This window comes from Rhinolophus ferrumequinum, chromosome 23, assembly GCF_004115265.2.
Source record: "Rhinolophus ferrumequinum isolate MPI-CBG mRhiFer1 chromosome 23, mRhiFer1_v1.p, whole genome shotgun sequence".
Lineage (NCBI taxonomy): Eukaryota > Metazoa > Chordata > Mammalia > Chiroptera > Rhinolophidae > Rhinolophus > Rhinolophus ferrumequinum.
Window position 1 is genome coordinate 11,821,612 of NC_046306.1, and position 20,929 is coordinate 11,842,540.

At 48.0% G+C, this 20,929-nt stretch overlaps 1 protein-coding gene across 3 annotated transcripts in view; it reads left to right on the forward strand.

Moving 5' to 3' along the window:
* The first annotated feature begins 7,013 nt into the window (after nucleotides 1-7,013).
* Nucleotides 7,014-20,929, forward strand: part of ELMO2 (engulfment and cell motility 2) — a 35,963-nt gene continuing 22,047 nt past the window's right edge. For 2 of the 3 annotated variants that reach the window (XM_033094681.1, XM_033094679.1), the window contains exons 1-6: nucleotides 7,027-7,133; nucleotides 11,392-11,489; nucleotides 18,002-18,129; nucleotides 18,433-18,473; nucleotides 18,951-19,023; nucleotides 19,398-19,448. In XM_033094681.1, coding sequence (XP_032950572.1) covers nucleotides 18,052-18,129; nucleotides 18,433-18,473; nucleotides 18,951-19,023; nucleotides 19,398-19,448 — 243 coding nt within the window. In that variant the 5' untranslated portion in view covers nucleotides 7,027-7,133; nucleotides 11,392-11,489; nucleotides 18,002-18,051. Of the gene's footprint in view, nucleotides 7,134-11,391; nucleotides 11,490-18,001; nucleotides 18,130-18,432; nucleotides 18,474-18,950; nucleotides 19,024-19,397; nucleotides 19,449-20,929 lie in introns of all 3 variants that reach the window. The other variant, XM_033094678.1, reaches the window with a different exon arrangement.

Below are 20,929 nucleotides of genomic sequence, written 5' to 3' on the forward strand. Positions count from 1 at the left end.
TTGGTTTCAGAGGCAGGATCAGTGAGGTGAGCTGCCATTGACCTATTAGACAGGGTTAAGCCCCGTTCTGGTGGTTTCTTATTACTTATTAGGGTTAGGGGAAAATCAGTCTTTTCCTAAGAGTGTGCAGGTTTTATAATATTCACATCCCACTTGGTCTTCCTGCTTTTATCTTTGTATCCTACTAGCCATTCTCAACACCATCTTATCCCAGCAACCAAAAAATCCTTTTGCAAAACTCAAATCAAATCATGTCATTCCCCTGCTTACAACCCTCTAATGGATTCCCATTGCACGTAAAACCAAACTGAAACTCTTCACAGCAGAGCCGACAAGGGCTGCATTAGCTGGCTTCTCTCCATCCTCCTCTTCTCTTTGCTTTTATGATGCAACCACCCAGTTCAGGTCAGGATTTCTCCTATCTCCAGGTCTTCCCACATTGCTGTTCTTTCTACCTGGCGCACCCTACCCTTCACCCTTCACCTGGAAAAGTCCTATTCATCCATCACGGCTCAATGTAATCATCACCTCCTCAGAGAGGACCTCCCGCTTTAGTGGCTGGAATGTTGGAAAGCGGCCCTAATCGTGGGGAGCATGACATTTATCACAGCTTATAATAACATATTGTATTCGTTCCTTTGTTTGTTTGCTGTCTGTCTCCCCTGTGGGGCAATGAATGCTGAGGACGGGCCATGTTGATTTGCTCATCACCATATAACCAGTGACTGTCATACATTGAGCGCTCAACAAGTGTTCACAGAAATAACAGATAAACTTTGGGTCGGGGGTTGACGTCACCCTACCATAAGCAGGAGCCTCTCCACATGGTACATGGTCTTCTCCCCCAGCCAGACCTCCAAGGCTAGGCCTTCCGGCAAGAGTGACCCTTCATTTCTTCCATGATGGCTCCATCAGCTTCTCAACAAATGGGCAGTGCTTGGACAAACCAGACCAATTCAGTAAAACTGGTGGAGGTGTCTACTGAAGCAAAGAAAGCACTGACAAATAAAGGAACCCCCAGCCGCCACCCAGGCTCTGATCACTAGGGTACGGCTTATAATTAAAAGGATGAAAGCAAGGGATGGTGAGACAGGGGTCCAGGGTCAGCAAGGCTACCTCTCTTCCCCACCCCAAAAGCCACAGGCACACACAGCCCCCACCACACACACACACACACACACACACACACACACACACAAACACACACACACGGGGCTTTAGATGTTGGAAGACGATCTCCTATGCCAGCAGAAGGCGCTGGTCTTACAAGTAGGCTCCAGCACACCCCTGCTGGGGCTGACAGCTGACTGCTCACCATGCTCTCCAAGTCCCCTGTCTCTCTCTCCGCCTCTACTCACACAAATACACGATAAGTCCCAGTTCCTGGAAGAGTGATCCTCACAAATTAAGTTATCGTGAGTTATGTGAACCCCCAACCTGCAAGAGCTGATGCTAGACTGGCTGTCTGCCTCCTGCCCTTTGCTTCCCGCTTAAAGAACCGAGTCACCATGAATTTTCTTAATGATACTTTATGCGCCTGTGTTAGTCATTTTTCTTCTCTTTCTATCTGAGGCAGAGAGTTGTCTTAAGGGAGACAGCACAATGTTGCAGAAAAGATCCAGGCCTTGAAATGAGAGAACTGGATTTGAATACTGGCTTCGCCACTCCCTCAAATAGACCTGGGAAAATGTCTCAACCTCTCTGTGCCTCAGTTTCTTCATTTGTATAATAAAGGTAATAAGAGAATATACCGTATAGGAACGTGAGGATCAAATTAGATAAATTATGTAAAGACCTTAGCACAAAGTCTCATATATATCAAGCCTTAAGCATTTTAAAATAAGAACAACTTGAAGAATGAAATGCCCGGGTATATTGTTTTCAGTGGGTAGTATAAAGAGAAGGACATATACTTTGAAGTCAGACTTGGGTACCAACCAGGCTGTGTGGCCTCAGCAAGTTTCTTTGCATCTCTAAACCTCAGTCTCCCTCATCTGTAAAATGGGTGCTCTATTAATACTCTACAGAAAATTGATAGTTTTAAATGAAATAATGTATATAATAGTCCCCAGCATAACTCTTGGCACATAGTACACCCACAGGAAATACTGGTTCTTTTTCTTTTAGCACATAAACATAGGTTTTGACATTTGTGAGCCACCCTATCAGAAATCCTTCTGGCATGATTACAAGGATTGTACTTGTATGATAATTGTATGTGAGAAGGGCCAGGCTGAACTTAGGAGCGTTTAGGAAGATCCAAACATAACAAGAGTCCAGTTCGTAGAGACCCTCCATTTACCCATGGCTTCCTTTTGTTTATTTAATGATGCAATAAATAAGATACTGATCACATATTAGGCACTAGGTATGCTCTAGGTGCTGGGGATCCAGGTAGGAACAAGATAACCAGCATCCCTGCAGCCATGGAGCTTACGACTAATGTGGAAGTCAGAAAACAACACTAATATGACATCAAGTGCTGTGAAGAAGATTAGAGCTGGTTAAGGGAACAGAGTGGAGTTGGACAGTCTGGATTAGAGAAGATAGGGTAGTCACCACCCAAGTAAAGCCATGTGATGATCAGGGGAAGAGCATTCCAGGAGAGGGAACAGCAAGTGCAAAGGCACAGAAGTGAGAGGAAACTATGTTTGAGGAATGGGAAATTAGACCTGTTGGACTCAAGCAGAGTGAGCTCGGGGGAGAGTGGAAATAAATTAAGTCAAAATAGTCAAGGGCCAGCTCGTCTAAGGTCTTATAGACCATGGTGGTGAGTTTGTCTTTTTAAGTCCCCCAGCACAGTACAGATGGGCTATATTACAGTGCTGATGGCGATGACAGAAGGGCTGATTTTATAAGGCTAAGAAAATAACTGCAGAAGCCAACTTTCTGAGTAGGAGAGAGGAGATGAAATCAGGGTACACCTGCAGGGTTGCCCTTACAGAGGATCAGAGAAGGTGCATTTATGGTACCAGGAGAGAAGGCAGAGCACTTAGGTGCTGATGCAGGTAGGTTGGTGGATTTTGCAACAAGAAAAGGAGATGAGATGGTTTTCTCCTTATTGCTTCTTTCCTCTCTTTCTTTTTTTGTCAGAGAGATGAGAAATTCATCAACTAGAGTGAGGAGGTGAAGGCAGAAGAAAGGAGAAGATGTGAGATAGCCTCTGGGTGAGTGAAAGTGAATTAATTGGCCAAGGAAATACATACTGTAGTATGGCCCGCAGTGGGAGGGCCTGCTTGAGCCAGAAGGCCCTGTATTTCTCTCTGGCCCCCATCCATTGCTGAGCGCATGTGTGGAACAGGTGGCGAGTTGGAGTTAAACAGAGTTAGGATTTTCCAGATGAGTAGATGGAGGGAGAATGGAGCATAGGAATTGAGGGTGAACATGACAGAGTGATTATAGTGAAGACCAGGGTTCTAAACTGGAGAGAAGTGAGGCCACACAGGGGATGACAGACCATACAGATGTGGAAGGTCGTGGATTAGAGAACTGGGATGGGTATTTTAACACACTCCAGTTTTAGACGTGATTTTAGAAGAACTCAAAATGTTATAGCTAATTCGCTCACACGATAAATACTTATTAAAGGCCCACTGTAATTTTTTAATCTACCTGCAATTTATGGAGCACTTATCATGTGCCAGGCATTGTGCTAAGTGTTGTGCATTTACTGTATCTCATTTAATTCTCACAATAACGCATTAAGGTCAGTACTCTTGTAATCCCCATTGTACAGACGAGGAGACTGAGGCTCAGAGAGATCTAGTAACTTACACAAGAATGCACAGCTTGTAAGTAGCAGAGAGCTCTGTATGATTATAAGGCCCAGGGAATCTTAACAATTATGCTCTACCATGTGCCAGACACTGTGTTGGGTTTGTGTAATCATGACATTTACCTTCAGGTACTTCTCCTACTTGATCCCAGCCTGAAAATAGGACACCTGGTCTCAGTTGCCCAGGGGTAGCAGCTGGGAGTGGAGGTAGAGGGATCTGGAATTCTTCCCTTGTGTGTAATCTTGGTGGAGCTGTCAATCAAGGTGCCCACCCTCCTAAGCTAAGGGGAGGACATGTTACCTGAACTCAGACAATTGGGCTCTTGCTCCGTGGACTTTGACTCTGATCAAAAACAAATCTGATCAAGAAAGAGAGATCTGATCAAGAAACTGATTCATTTTGGCTATCTAAACACCCAAAGCGTCTCCAGTCTCTGTTCTTTTCTAAGCCTAGCTCTCCAGCTTCCTGCCATCTCTGTGAATTCACCACTGGCCTGCCAATAAACTCCTTTTCTGCTAAAATGAGCCAGAATTGGTCCCTGAGACTTGCAATTAAAGAACATGCCCTGGCATATCAGGGGGAAAGTATTGTTCAAGCTAAAGTGAACAGTTCATTCCTTGGAAAAATATGTACTGACAGGGCCAGGGCTAGGGTGAGGCAAGTGAAGCACCCAGCGCACAAAATTTCAGGAGGCTTTCACTCTCAGGGTTGTGGAAGTGCAGGGCTGGCTCTACCACATCAAACAGATGCACACCCCCATCCCACCCCACCCCAGAAAGTTAGTGGCTTTAGTAACAAAGATTACTTCTTTTTCATATAAGAGTATGAAGTGACCTGGAAGTATTCCAGGTCAGCAGGTAGCTTTCTGCTCCATACGATCATTCTAGGACACTGGCACCTTCTGTATTTGTGGTGCTGTCATCCCACAGCACTTCCTCATTATCAAAGGTCAAGGCTCCCCAGCAAGTGAGAAGGAAAAGGAGCAGGGAGGAGGCAGGCTCATTTCTAAAGGCCTTGCCTGAAGTTTCACACATCACGTCCACTGGCAAGGACTTAGTTACCCAGCTGTTCTTAACTGCAAGGGAGGATGGGAAGTGAAGCTTAGCTGGGCAGACATGTGACTGAAAGGCAGGGAGAAGGGGTTTCAGCCGGCTGTGAAAACGAAACAGCTAGTACAGTGCTAGTAGACTCCAGCACTATCATTGCCCACAGGGAGCCTATTTTCCAGTATATTCTCTTCTCAGTAATATTAAAGGCTGCTGGGTATAAGCACCATGGGGGCTCAAAGAGGGAGAGGTGTTCATGGGGAAAGCAGGGAGGAGTGGGAGAATGCCCCTGAGGAGGAGTAAGCCCTGGAGCCAGGAAAAGGTGAAATGAACTCGGCTTGTCATCCTGCCTGGGCAGGAAGGAAATCTGCTAGACCAATGCGTGGAGCTCTCCTGCAATCTCCCAACACAGTGTGGGAGAGAGAGGATGGAATTTGGAGGGAGGAAAGCTGGATCTGACTTCCGGTTCCTGCATTGATGTCAGGTAAATCCGTAACTTTGATTGACATGCCTTACAGATGGCTCCTTTGTAAGATGATAAGGAGGACAACATCATGAACAATAACAATACATTAGCAACAAACACTACCGTGTTTCCCCGAAAATAAGACCTAGCCGGACCATCAGCTCTAATGCGTCTTTTAATAGAAGACCTGGTCTTATTTTACTATAATATAAGACCGGGTCTTTAGTATGATATAATATAATATAATATAATATAATATAATATAATATAATATAATATAATAATATAAAATATAATACTGGGTCTTATATTAATTTTTGCTCCAAAAGACTTATTAGAGCTGATTGTCCAGCTAGGTCTTATTTTCGGGGAAACAGGGTAGCAGTATGAATAATAACGAGGTGGCGGTGAGGATCCCACAAAGCAATGGTCTATGAAAGGCTCCAGTATCCAGCAAAGCACTGTAGACCAGGGGTGGGCAAACTATGGCCACTGGCTACCACCTATTTTTGTAAATAAAGGTGCAAAAGAACCCAGACACAATCATCTGTTCATACACCGTCTGGTTGCTTTCACACGACATCAGCAAAGGTGAGTGGTTGTGACAGAGACCATGTGGGCAAAAGTATGTCCTATCTGGACCCTGTTGACAGTTTGCTGCTGACCTCTGCAAAGGCGGTAGCGATGTCAGCTGTTACTGACCCTCAAATTCCCTGAGCATCACTTTATTCACCAGGAAAAAGGACTAATAAAAATTGTTTTCAAGCCCAAGATGTTCTGAAGATCAAATGAAACAACATATGTAAAACTGCTTTGCAGACTGTAAAGTGCCATTTAAAGGACAGTCATTATTTAGTCTCTTTGTTGAGGATCAGTTTCATTATTTAGTCTGCTGGGCATCTGTGGAATGGACAAAATACCTACCTCTGGGAGTTGTAAGGATCTGTGAAAGAAAACTGGTAAAACATATACTTTGGAATCAGACAGGCACAGGATGGTGTCTCGCTCTGCCCATCACTCTGCATGATCTTCGCCGTCTCCAAGTCTCAGTTTCCTCTTCTGTAAGAAGCGGATCAGCATAATATCCACCTCAGAGTTGCTGTGAGTATAAAGGGAGATAGCACGAGTGAGGCCTTGGCACGGTGCCGGCCTTGTTCCCATCGCAGGTGCAGTGACGAATGCCACCACCCACGGGTCTCTACCAACAGTACAGCTGAGCTGTACGCTGTACCCCTCTGCCTCTGCTCAGCGCCCACGGTCAGCCCTGGGTGTCGGTATAATTAGCTCCATTTCGGTGGTGATCAGCCGCGGCTGCTCACAGCCTCTGACACGACTGTCACCTCCCACTCAGTCATCTCCACTGTTGAGTGCGCGTTACTTGCCCGCTGTGCACCGGACTGAGTGCCACCGGAGGACAAGCTTAGCCTCCAAAACCTCTCATTGGTCACAAGGAATCAAAGCCTGTTTCTTCACTGCCGGCTGTTCCAAAAGAAAAGTTTGAGGGGGAGAAAAAAACAAAACTGCTGCCTCTTGCATTTACTGAACATCCCGTTGTTCCTGATCCCATAGCCCGCGGGAGGAGAAAAAGCAACTATTTCTTTAAGAGGCCTCCGCTAGGGGGCGGGGACCGCCGGTGTTTCCCCGTAAACTGTGCCCGCCCTTATTTGAGTGACAAGCAAACAACCCAATTGAAGAAATCGAATTCAGCGTGACGGCGAAACGAAGCAATAGAGGCCCGAGTTGGTCTGCGCGGGGCGGGGTCCCGGGAAGGCGGAGCGAGCGGAGGCTGGAGGAGCCAGGGCGGCGAGACCCGGGCGCGGGAGCTGGGCCTAGGTCCGCGCCCTGGTGAGTGAGGGGCGCGCGGGGGGCTAGGGCGTGGCGGGCCGCTGAGAGGGGCTTAGCCCAAAGGACGCTGCAAGGAGAAGCCGGGATGGGACGGGGGCCGGAGGCTGCAGCGTGCTTCTGCCCTGGGGGCTGAGGGCTTAGAGAGGGCGGGCCTGGGTTCCACCGCGCGGGTTCGGCAGGCCCCTGAGTGGTCGCGGTCCAGTGGGGCACTGGGTCCCGGACCAGGGAGAGGGGTCAGATGGGGAAGAGGGCGGACCAGGTCTGGAGAAGAGGGGGCAGGGCCGGGCAGGGGTCTGAGGAAGGAGGAGGGTGGGAGGATGGAGCCCGGGGATGCGACGAGAAGATGGGGGAGGGAGGAGATGGGAGAGGGACAGGATGGAAAACAGCTCGCTAGGAGTCCGGGGAGTGTTTGGAGCTGGGTGGCACACGTCCGAAAGCCAGGAGCCTTTCCGGACATCGCCACTGCACTCACACATACCCTGCTCATCACCCCGCCCCATCAATCTGGCCGGCTCAGTAGCCTGCAATCCATCTACTTTCCGTCTCCGCCTCTCCACTCAGTTCAGGCCTTTCTCGTCTCTTATCGGGACTGTTGGTGTCCTAACTGATCTGCCCACATGCTCTCCTGTGGGCCTCCCACGGTGGCCAGAAGAATCTCCAAAATGCACATCAGACCCGGACACTCCGCTGCTTCCAACTGGCGGGCTTCCCACCTCTTGCAAGATCAGCCCCCACGTCCTCACCCAAGCCCTGGAGATCTAGCCCCCCTCCCGACCCCCCCCCACCCGACCTTTCCCTCCTCTCAGTTTGCTGATCCCTCTCGCTTAATACCCTCCCCACACTACAAACCGAGCTCTGGCCCTCTTCAGGGTCTTTACACTTCGAGTTCCTTCTCCCTGAGCTCCTCTTCCCGCCTGTCTTACTCTAGTAAACGCTTCATCCTTCAAATCTCCACTTAAGTATCACTTCCTCCAGAGGCAGCCGTGGTCCCGGACTCCCCCACCAAGTGAATTCCTCACTTTCATCACCCTGTGTACTTCTCCTTTAGGACACTTGCACAGCTGCAGTTTTACATATACTTAGGAAAGTATGAACGTCTGCCTATCCGACCAGACAGTAAGGTCCACAAGGAAGAAGATGGTGTCTGCTTTTGCTCCTTGTATCTCCAGCATCTTGCACATGGCCAGGCACTTAAATACTTATTTTGAAAAATAAATGGAGGACTTGGCTTTGGCAGGAAGAAGTGGGTATGAGTTGTGGCCCCTGATGTCTGACAGTGGGGGAAGGAAACCAACTCTGGTACAGTGCCAGGCTCTGTGTTGGAGCAATGCTGTCCAATAGAAATATAAATAATGCAATCTGTGTAATTTTAAATATGCGTAATTTTAAACTTTTTAGTAGCCATATTAAAAAAGTAAAAAGAAACAGGTGAAATTAATTTTTGTAATGTATTTTACTTAACCTCATATATTCCAAAACATATTATTTTGACGTGATCAATATAAAAACATTGCTAGTGAGTTATTTCACATTTGTGTGTGTGTACTAAGTCTTTGAAATCTGGTGTGTGTTGTACACCTATAACGCATCTCAATTTGTGGTAACCATGTTTCAAATGCTCAGTAGCCCTCCGTGCTATGGGCTGCTGGGTTGGCCTGTGCAGTGCTAGAAGCTACATATACCTGTGGCATATAATTCCCCTCTAGAGTCTTTTGAGGAAGTTGTTATCTGCACTTTACTAGTAAAAATAATGAAGCTTCTGAAAATTATGTTTCCTGCCAGCAATCATCCTAGCTTAGAGTTTGAGTGGAGGAGGCAGGATTCGGACCAGGACCCCCATCTGTTAACCTGGAACCCCCATCTGTTAACCTGGAGGCCGCATCTTTCTATACCATATGCTGCCTCTAGGAGGTGCCAAGGAAGTATGGGGGTACGGGAAGTGGGGACTAAACTTTTATTTTTTTATTGGGGAATGTTGGGGAACAGTATGTTTTTCCAGGACCCATCAACTCCAAGTCAAGTTGTTTTTACTCTAGTTGTGAAGGGCACAGCTCACTGGCCCATGTGGGAATCGAACCGGCGACCTTGGTGTTATGAGCACCACGCTCTAATCTACTGAGCTAACCGGCTGCCCCAGGACTAAGCTTCTTGAAAACAATGGCACCTGTGGGTATATTGTATATTCTGTCTTGTTTTGTGCACAACAAATGTGTCTAAATACATTGGTACTACCTGCCTAGGTAGCTCAGGGATGAGCATATTTGATGCAGTTGAAGGAAAAACCTGCAAGGCAAGTCCTTCTGTGGTCCAGTCACCATACCTCAGCGCAGCCTGCACCAGCTCAGCCTGGTCCCAGGATCTGGGTAGAAAACTGTACACACCCTGCAGCATCTCAACGGTGCCGGCAGTACTAGGCTTGCTTTGATAGTGTGGCTTTTCAGTTCATCAATTGCTCCCTGAGTGAGGCCCCCGCTCCTGTGAGGCCAGCACTCTTCTAGGCCATTTAGGATACTGCGGAGTATAAGTCACAGCCTTCCTCTTCAGGATGCCTGTTGTGTACTTGGAAAGACAAGACCAGATCACAGAATGATTAGACCGTGTGCAAGGTACTGTGTGGTGTGATGAAGACCCAGGATCAGTGGTGTGCAGAGGCTGCCGAGTGGCCGGCTCGGCTAAGCTGTGTAATGTGTTTAAAGTGTTCAATCTGAGTTCCTTTAGGCAGGGTGGTACTTTGCCCTTTGCCACAGTCCCTGGGTAGCTACTGCATGGCTTGTTTACTTATTTACTGCCTGGCTGCTTAAGGCATTTGAATTTGTAACCCTGTTAGACATGCTGGCGTTTATTGAGTCACTAGAAAAGATTTGTTGAGCACCTATTACGTGTCATTCTATTCATCACTGCTGTGGAACTGACTCTAAAACCCTCCAAGGTTCTTCTGCTAGAAGAAGAAAGTAATAATGATAATACAACATCAACAGTACTTTGCCTTCTCTATTGATTTTATTCCCCGATTGACTTCACATGTACATGTATGTTCTCATTTTGTCCTCAATATACTTCAGCTCGGCAGGTAGGGCTTTTTTTGTGCTGGGGAAGTACGGCTTTTGCAACTTTTTCAAGTTCACACAGTTGGAAGTTTGCTTACTCTGTGTCAGGTATTATGCTTAAGTAATTGACATATATCCTCCTACTTAATGTTCACAATTTTATAGAGTAGGGTTGATTCTAATCCCCATTTTCCAGCTAAAGAGCTTGTTAGAGCTGGGATCCTGATTCAGGTCTGTCCCACTCTAGACCACAAGCTCCTGTTTGGCTATCCTGTCTCACTAGACGATCAAAGTTGGAAAAGACCTCAGAAACATCTAGTCCAGCCCCCTCATGTGGATCAGGACCCGAGGTCCAGAGAGAGGCATGTGCCCATGGCCAAGCTGGGCGGTCAGGTCTCCTGGGCTGTGGGGAGGACTAAGCAGAAGTGGAGCCTAAGCCTCCTTTGTCCCTAACTAGCAGGATGACCTCGGTTCCCTTATTTATAAAACGAGAGGGCCTGGCCTGATTTTACAACGAGAACAAAGCTGTGTTGTTATGGTGGGTAGTGAAGGAGTCAGGCCCACAGCCCAGGACTCTTCTCAGCTCACCACACTCCCCCATCTCTACACAAGCTCTGCCTTCCTGTTGCAACCCAGGCAGTCTGCGGAAGGCAAACAGTCTCTTAAAGTTCATCTGTATTTCCCATCTCAGTTTCTGTTTCATTTCCAAAAAGCGGAGGCTAGTGGTCTGTAAACACTGACCCCTTCTAAAGCCCTCTCCTCGATTGTTATAGCTAGGGATTTGCGAAGTTCTACGCCATGGATAATCCTCTGTCGGTAGTGTTTTTATTCTCTTTGAAGGGCAGTTAGGTCTAGGGGCACCCTGGAGGGTATTTTTGGTGTGGAATTCCGTGGGCACAGCTGCGTACCAGGCAGCGTGCTGTGAACTTTAGTTAGAGTAGGCGGGGGAGTAGACACTGGCTTGATGAGCCCGTCCTCAGACTGCTGACTGTCCTGGAGCTGTGGCTCTCGTCCCTGGCCACCCAGTAGAGTCCCCTGGAGGAGTTTGTCCGTGACTGTGGGGTGGGCATTGGTGATGCACAGTCACAGTTGATAACCACTGGTCTAGAGTCTGCTTCTCAGACTTGAAGTTGCGTGTGAACCACCCGGGTGGGCGAGGGTCTCGTTTCAAGGCAGACTCTGACTCCGTGGGTGATTCTGCATTCCTGCAGGCTCCCAGGCAGTGCCGATGCCACTGGTGTGCAGGTCACACTGAGTAGCAAGAGAAGCGACTGCCCGTAGAGAATTACCAATCGGTGGGATCGTGAAGGTATGTATGAAAGACTGGAAACACCGAGGCTACGATGTGTTTTGCCTGAGGCGAGAGGACTAGGACGTCCATGGAGAAAGAAGAGGGATTGTCTGAGATGGGTCCTGAGGGATGAGGAGTAGTTTGTCCAGTGGACAAGGAGGAGGGAATAACGGCACAAGCAAAAGTTCAGACTTAGAGGAGCTTGATGTTGGAGGGCACAAGGTGGCCTGATGTGACGGACGTACCATCTACAAGGGAGAGTCTGAAAGCCAGTTCTGCCCTGAAAGTCACACAGAACTGGAGTAAGCCAGATGTTCTGCTAAGGAGTGTAAGCTCTATTCCATAAGTATAGCGACGCTATAGAAAGTTTCTAAGCAGGCTAAGAGGAGACCTAGGTGATTCTTAGGGTAGGGGAAGAAGGGGAAGAAGCCCAGTTACCCTGTCCCCACACCCTTCCTCACTGCACTTGGGTTCTGTCTAACTTAGTGGCTTTTAACCACACGTTTGAGTGAGTCCTGTATTCAACACATTGCAATAAAAGAGAAACCTCAGCTGCCGCTGGCATGATGGTCCTTCTCAGCATTTCTAGCAGTGAGTGTCAACCTGAATCTCTGCCAACCAAATTCCCCTCTTCTGTAGCTCAGAGCCTCGTCCTCACACAGTGGTCTGAACTAAGGGAAGTTGAGTCACTTCTCAGATGAGAAGATTTGAGGGAGAAGCCTCTGTTGAGATTATGTTCTCGATTATAAAGAGGGTGTGACCTCTAGTTGCCTTCCTGGTGTGCTGCCGGAAATATAAACCAAACTTACCCATGCCTCCCTTACTGAACCAGCAGCAAAAGAACCGAACAAAAAGCACTGGTCACTCCTTATCCTTAAAAGGAACAGGGGGAGGGGGGAGGTGGAAACCTCTGGCATTCTTCATTCTGAATTCCTCTGAATGGGAAGGGATCATTTTTCACTTCCTTTCTGAAGACAGGCTACCCAACTCAGCCCGCTCTACGGTCGCTGCCTGGCTGATGGAGAAAGCTCCGTGGTGCTGATGTGCTGGGCATACCTTCATTGGAGAGGTTGCTGGTTTTCTCTCGTTTCCCCAGCTTAGCCTTTGAAAACCTGGGCTTTCATTCTCGTGTCTTCTAGAATTACCTTCTTCAGATCAGTGTGTGCCTCTCTCCTGTGGCATTTTGAGTTGTCCAAATCATCTTTCTATCTGTAATACTTTCAAGAGCATGGAAGGGCGTGGGGTGGAGAGGTGTTTCATGGAAGGGGTGTGTTACTTCATTGCCTCCTGGGCCTGGATGTGGAATCCAGCTCCCTCCGCCTGCCTGTTTGCTGTTGAATTCTATAGTATTGCTGAGAGGAGGACAAGAGGCTATTTATAGCCCCGGGAATTTTGCAATGTTATTGAATTGCTTCGACCTAATTTCTACTTCCTTTCTAAAATGAAAATGAAAAGAGTAAGCAAACAAGTGCTGGAAGAGTTAGTTCCCTACAAGGAGATCCTTTATCCTGGGAAGACTGGAGAATATTATTACTTCTCTTCTCCTACCTCCTGATGTTTCTATAGGGAGCAAAGCAGAGGGATATTTCCCCCTTTCTTTTAATGAGAGTCAGGGATGTGAAATCTGATTTTCCAATGAGACATGCTCTAAATTTAGAAATGAAAACAAAACGTGAAACAATGGCCTACTGTGTAACTGGAAGGTGGTGGGACATGAAGGGAACACCAAGCAACTAGGATAGTTCATGCCAGACCCTTTCCTTGTAGAGCCAGCCGGGTTCGTAGGGGTTAAGGAATCAAAGCTGGTGGAGTTGAGCAGACACGGGTCCTTATTGAACCCTAACTGTATGCCAGGTGCTGTGCTAGGTTATGAGCCCGCAGGGCTGTGCCTGCCCCGGAGGAGGAGCTAGTGAAGAAGGGCGATGTGTACCTGCATAGAGGAGGGCAGGAGGCTTCCCACAGGTGTGAACAGAATGCTGTGAGGCCACGTGGCCCCTATCCTATTTCATTTTGCCTGGGAAAGGCGGGGAGAGCTAAGAAGGGTGCAAAGAGGAAGTGACACCAGAGCTGGGCTTTGAAGCTTGAATAGGAGCTCTTTTGACAGTCAAAGGAAAGGAGAGAATGCACAAAGGTGCAGAAGAAATGAAAGAACATGGCCTGCCTCGTGGAGATAGCAAGCGGTGCAGGAAGCTCTGGCTAGATTGTGAAGGGCTGAGCACCGTGAGCGGGCGGGGATCACGTTCTTGAGGTGGTGGAGGACCGTTACCTGTTACAGCAGTGAGCTCGTGTCATGTGGGTCTCTGAGCGTCAGTGGGCTGTTGCGTCAGGTGCGGCAAGCTGGAATTGTCCCCTGGGCACCTGCTGCGGACCAGGTACAGTGCTCCCCGCTTCCACCTGGCTTTCAAACAACACCAGGCTGCCCGGGATCGGATTCGGGCTGTGCCCGCTTCTAGCTGTGGGATGCTGAGCGCGGTACTTCATTTTTCCGTGTCTCCGTCTTCTTACCTGTAAACTGGGGGTAAGAATACACTGCACAGCGTTGAGGTGTGGATGGAATGAACGATGATATGAATGCCCTTGGAACAGAGCCTCGGCACGATGTTAATGTGCGCCAGTGTCGTCATCAGCATCTTCCCTGATGTAGAGGGAAGAGAACTCTGAAATCCTAAGACCCAGCCTTGAGACCCAGTTCTGATGTAATCTCTTTCTTCTTTCTTTTTGGGGGTGGGGAGGAGGCAGGTGGAAGACAAGCTTCTCACCCATCTGTGCTCTAGATGTCTCATCCGTAAAATGGGGATGCTTTTCAGGTTCTTGGGCGCATCCGCTGTCATAATGCTCTACAGCAGAGGTGTCCAAACTTTTTCAATGTTTTTCACCAAGGGCCACATGCGGTAAAATACACAAACAGCCGGGCCACTCACTGGAGGTGAAGTACGTATTGCCTCACCTGGTTTATTTAAGTAAACTAAATATATTTTTGGAATTTGCTGCGGGCCAATTAACAATGGATTGCGGGCCGCAGTTGGCCCGCGGGCCGCAGTTTTGACACCCCTGCTCTAGAGTGAGCAGTCAGCTGTAAAGAGGCCGTCTACACGTGACTATTACATACAAGATGGTTGCTACGAAGTCACCATGTAACTGTTCTGTTTTCAATAAGCCAGACTTAGCCAAGTGGGTTTGGCTCTTCATTAATTCAGCCAGCGTTAACTAGGGGCTTGCTCAATGCCATCGTCTGATGCCTGTTACGCTGCTGCCTGTTCAGACCTCCACTTCTGAGTTCCTTCAAAGCTTGGGGGTCAATCTTAGTCTTCGGCCTTTTAGTTATAATGAACAGAAACACAGGTTAGTTTAATGTAAAAGGAGTTTTATTGGCAGGATACAGGGGGATTTCAGGTACCCCAAGTGTAGGAGGTGCAGCCATGGAATCTGGAAAGTCATCAGGCAGTGGCTTTTTCCATCTCTTTCTGGGACTTTGTGGTTTCTGGTTTCTAGCCTCCACTCGCCTACACATTTCTGGATTCTTCCTTCAGAGCAACTTCCCCTGCAAGGCTCTTGGTTTTTGCTTCTCCGTATCATTGGCTTTCGAGTGGCTTTGGCCTGCCGTGGTACCTGCTCTGAAGCTGACAATACCTTTCTGCTCCAGGACCCATTGCCATCCAACCCCTTTACCCTGTGTCTTTAAGTTTAAGAGAAAGAAATGGACTAGTCCAGCTAAGGTTGAGTGTTCACCTCGGTGCCGTCAGCTGCGGCGTGGTGTGGGAGAGTGTCATTCAGATCACATGGGCTGCCTGGGCTTTGTGGGAAAGGGCAGAATTGCTGAGAATGGGGTGTATAGTATCTCTTGAATAGTCCTGTGGTTGCAAATTCTCAAGCTTGAAAATGGATATGAATTCTTGGTATAGCCAGGAATCACTCAGGGCTAACTCTCATAAAGAAAGAGACAATCAACCTCGGAAATGCCCTGTGGGTTCTCAGTACAGTGGAACTGTGAATTAATGAGCTTTAGCTCTTTTGTCTCCAAAGACAGTATCCAGAAAGGAGTTCCAAGAAATATAATTTGTTTCCAAGGAGCACCATTGAAATAAGGGCGTAGCTTCTTTTAGTAAGGACTTTGACGTGGGCAGTCGTCATTTGGATTTTTAAGTTCTGCTTTAGAATATGGACTTTCACATTTAGAAGGCACCTTACACACGCTTCAGTCCAACACTCACGTCTCACGGTAGAAGGAAACTGAGACTTGGGCAAAAGGGACACGTACACATCACCCAGACACTTAGTGATGGAACTGTGACAAGGTCCTGAGTCCTTTAGCTCTAAATTCAGTTGCTTCTTCATTCCAGCCTGGTGCTCTTTATATCATACCTATTCTGCCTAGTTATTTTAAAAATGAGAAGAACTGAACTAAATAACAAATGGTCTAAGAAGCCACCCTGTTCAGTTCCATGTGTATAAAGTATAAAAGCAGGTAAAAATAATGTGTAGTGATAGAACTCAGAAAGAAGTTGCCTCTTGGAGAGCTGGAACGTGGGCGATTGACTCGAAGGAGATAGGAGGGAATTTTCTGGGGTAATGAACATGTTCAAAGGCTTGTTTTGGGTGGTGGTTACAGGGAGGTGTGTGTGTGTGTGTGTGTGTGTGTGTGTGTGTGTGTGTCTATTTTATATTTATATATACACACATCTGTATATGTACATGTACATATACACACATACATGAGCTTGGTGCATTTTATTGTATGTAAATGATATCTCACTTTTAGAAAATGGTCTCACAGCTGATGTACTCCTAATTATGGCAGCTTTACCGATAAGGATAAGGATCTCTAGGCCCCCAGAGATTCATGGTACTGCCCCTGCCTTGCTGTGTCGCTGGAGCAGAGTATTTCAACCTGATTCTTATGGGGCCAGCTTCTATGCAAAGGTTTGTGGTGCAGCTAGGCACATAAAAATTACACATGAAACATTCTGCTTGGAACTCAAGAGGTTGTGGAGGCTTTCGGGACCTTCAGTCCCTTTAGGCTTGATTTAGTTGCGATGAACAGAAATTCAAGCTAGCTCAGGGGGTAGGGGAAGAGCATTGGCCAAAGTCAACTCCAAGTTCTGTCCCCTTTCCTACTTATTGACTGGGCGAACTTGGGCAACTGAACCAAACTCTGACTTTCATTTTGTCGTCTTCAAATGGAGGTAATAATCCTACTCTGCCTACATCAGAAGGCTGCTGGGAGGACTCAACAAAATAAGGGAAAGCACGTTGAAAACCATCGTTTTTACATTGTCATGTTCTGGAAATGCTGGTAGTTTTTGATGGTCGACTTCTGAAGCAGTCCACCCTGATCAGGAAATGGTTGTGAAATCTTCCCTCTTTCTGAGACCTGTGGTTGGTAGGGGAAGGGACTGTTACCCCTTTTACCCACACTTACAAGGCTGTGAGAACTGACATTTGTGTTTGGGCTGAAAAATGATAGCGTACAGGAACTACAGCTTAGCAACAGCTGTGCTGCGTGTTCCAGCAGAGGCAGGCGGTGCGGTCTCCCTTAGTGAAGCGTGAATTGTGGGCGACTGGCTTAACCTGGAGGGCACAAGAGAAAGGTCTTTTTCATTAAGAGAGAGGCCTCTCCTGAACCCTGTAGGCAAGGAGTGTAAACATACGTGAAATAATCCATCCGTCGAGTGACTTCCCTTCATCAGACCTTGGAGAGAATGCTTTAGCTGCTGCTTGGAATACCACTAAGCTAGCAGAGTTGCCTAGGATACCGGTCACATGGGCCCATCTTCCAGACTTGTTCAAAATGATTTCTTGTCCTTTATTTTGGAGAGAAGTGGGGGAGGGGCTCAGAGTTACCTCCAAAGCCTTGTCCTCCCATAGAGGGGCCTTTGTGTGAGGGTCCCCTCACCTCCCTACACTTGAGCTCTCAGCAGCCCTTGCCCTTGGCAGTAGGGACTAAAATAGCATTTCCTGTCCCAGTTCTCTTCCCCATTTTCTGCACTCTGCATCATCCCACACAGAGGCTCCACACTGTGTCCTTGGAGGAAAGGAGTGGCAGCAGTAACCAGGGAGGAGGCGACAGAGCATGTGGCCGGGCCCTGCTGACACTGGCTCTTACTAGATTGACTGTGGGACAGAAGTAGGCTGGTTCCTGTAGCTAACTGCTCAGCCAAGAAAAGGCTGTGTCTGTTCCTGTCTGTCTCAGAGCGCACACATCTCTCTTTCAAGGCCCCAAAGACATGAATCTGCAGTAAATACGCTCCTACCACAGAGCCCTCCTGCCCCTGAACTGGTGTCACATTGTCAGACCTTGCTCCTGGCTGGCCCACAGTTGATAGATAGGTTTGTCCCATTTCTACTTGCTGATTTAATCTAAAGAGACAAAAAGCCCAAGGAGAGATAGATTGTGTTGTGATCCAGAAAGCTTCAAACCAAAGAGTTCCGTATGTTCTTTTGGACACTATTCTGAGTGTCCAGAATATCCAACAAGAGTGAAAAGTGAAAGCGAACTTGGTGACTTTTTCTTTCTGATTCTCTCTCCTCAGGCAGCTGTGTCCGTGTGTCTGTCTTGGAGGACTAGGGCCCATTGGGAACAATGCCACCACCATCAGACATTGTCAAAGTGGCCATTGAGTGGCCAGGTGCTAATGCTCAGCTCCTTGAGATTGACCAGGTAAGCTCCTGCGATGAGACACAGTGGTGCAAGGAGAGGGGGCTGGGAAGTGGCATGGCCGAGGACGTCTTCAGGGACAGGGACATTTGGCATCAGGAGTAAGAGCCAGCAATGGGAAAGCTGAGGCCTGTCCCACTCTATGGAAGGTCGGTCCCCATGGCTTGGGACAGGCTGGCTCTCCGACAGAAGCTATCAGGGAAGGAGTCCATGCTGAGGCCCCGGGTTGGTCCTGCTTGGCAGCCCCTGGCATCAGAACCTTGGCACAACTAGGCTGTGGCTGGAGAATCTTTCTCTTTCTTTCAGAAACGGCCCCTGGCATCCATCATCAAGGAAGTTTGCGATGGGTAAGTAGAAACCGCCCTTGTTTTGGACAATGGCACGCTGAAGACTAAAGGAGCACTGCCAGCCCTCGAAAGGACTGACGTTGAAGAACCTGTAGTTAGTCAGGTCCCCAGAATGGGGCTTTTGTGTATCGTTGTTTTAGGAAGGAAGTGGAGCTGATGAGGGTGTCCCTTGGAGTGCCCCTCAATCTCCAGCTTTTCTTTAATCCAGGAGTGCCCGCCCCGAGGTCCTGGTGGGATCTGAATTGTACAGTGGCCCACGCTGACTTGTATGTACTGCCTTTTGTGGTACCAGCCTTACAGAAGGCTGAGGCGGTTATTTTTTCAACACCTCAACTTAAAACTTTGGGGTTTTTCACCCTGTTCTCCAAATAGGCCACCCGATCCCTTGAGCAACGCTACTAAAAATTATTTATTTGCAGCTTCTAGACAGGCCCAGAGGAGTGGCCCAATGGACTGGACTGTTTTTCTCTTATGTAGGTGGTCATTGCCAAACCCGGAGTACTACACCCTGCGTTATGCCGACGGGCCGCAGCTCTACATCACCGAACAGGTCAGTACAGGGAGAAGCACATCAGTACAGGCCTTTCTGTGCGGTGACCCACCCAAGGAGCCCACGCTGTTTACCTCCCTTCAATCCGGTAGCTTCCACCTGTGGGGAAAGAGTTCCTTCCGGGGCGCAGGGGGAGTGCCAGCCCTTGTTCTCCTCGAGCAGCTGGCACTCCATGGCTGTTACTGCCTGAGAGCCCAGGGCACTGGAAGAGGGGCTCAGAAGGTCTTTGCCAGGAAACAAGCAGGAGAAGAAGGCCCGACTGAAGAGTCCCACTGACAACTCCTTTCAAAGGACAACAAGTTCTTGTTGGTTCAACTCGCTCGCACAATTGTAATATTTTTTCTTAGTTACTCTTTCTTCTCTTTGCTTCCCAGACTCGCAGTGACATTAAGAATGGAACCATCTTGCAGCTCGCCATCTCCCCGGTAGGTACTCTGCTCTCCTAAGGAATGAATTTATTTAACAAACATCTGTGAGCATCTACCATGGGCCAGACTCTATTCTAGAAACTAAGACTGTGTAGATTGAAAACTCATTTCTTGGCTCTCACAGCCTGGTTGGGAGTAAACAAATACAACATAAGGCCTCGCCCGAGGGTCTGGACGAAAAGTTGCTTAGGAAGCTGCTGGAACTCAGAAAAGGGATCACCAAACCCAGCCTGAGGAGTCCCAGAGAGGGGGACACGTAGCACACATGTTGAAGGGTAAGCAGGAATTAGCTAGAGAAAGAAGAAAAGTGCCCCGAGATGTGCTTTGTTTGGGGAAGGTGGGGGTGCTAGATAGCTAAGGACCTGGAACAGTGGGTACCAGGCAGACACTGAAGGTTCCCGGCTAGCCTGCTTGTGGGTTTGGGTTTTATCTGGAAGGGAACGTGGAGACACTGAAAGATTTTAAGCAGGAAGGTGTGTTGTGTTTAGATGTATATTTTAGAAAGATCACTTTAGGGACAGAGTAGTGGAAGATGGGCTAAAAAAAAGAAAGGTTGGTGGCAGGAGGAATCTTCACGAAACTAATGAGGAATATTCACGGCCCATCAAGGCACATGGCAATGGACACGAAAGGATGGACATGAAGACTATTTAGAGGTAAACTGAATGAATATGGGGGTATACTGGATGTGGAAGGAAAGGGGAAAATCCAGGATGACCCCTGATTTCTGCAAGAGCAGCCCTTCCAGGTAACTAAGGAAGCAGCCAGAAGGGGAGGAAGAAAACCAGGAGCGTGAAATGGCTTAGAAGTTGAGGGCAGGGAGAGTGTCAGGATGGAGGCAGGTGTGGTCTGCGAGTGCAGAGAGGTCAAGTAGCCTGAACACAGTACGGCTGTCCGTGGACCCGGGAAGTCAATCTGTTGCTCGTGAACTTCCTGAAAACCCATTCTGTTAGGGTGATGGCAGTGAGTTGAGTAAAAAGAAGTTGAAAAACTGAGAAGCTCAATTTACCACATTATCAAGAAGCTTGGTTATGAAAGGAAGTAGAGAAGGTAGTAACTTGGAAGTGTGGAATGGAAAACATGTGCTTTTTAAAAAGGGTAAACCATTCATGTGTTTCAAAAATCAAAAAGGTCTGACAAAGATACAGTGAAAGGTCTCCCTCCGACTCCCATCCCTCATCTACCCAGTTCCCTGCCTCCTCTTGACCCTTCAGAGTTGTTAACTTCTGTTGCAATTTTTCACGTGTCCTTGAAAATACGTTAAGATAGAAGAGAGGAAGGTTGACAGTGCAGGAAAGAGGGTAATTAATGGGACAGACCTTCGCCCTGACAGCTCAGGCTGGAGCAGGGTGATCCATACGGTGTAGCTTAGGTACATTTGCAGAAGGGCTGCCTGAAAGTAAGGGCATAATGACACCTGTTTTCTTGATGAGGCGAGAGACTGGTTCATCTGTGAGGAAGGGAGGCGTGGAGTAATA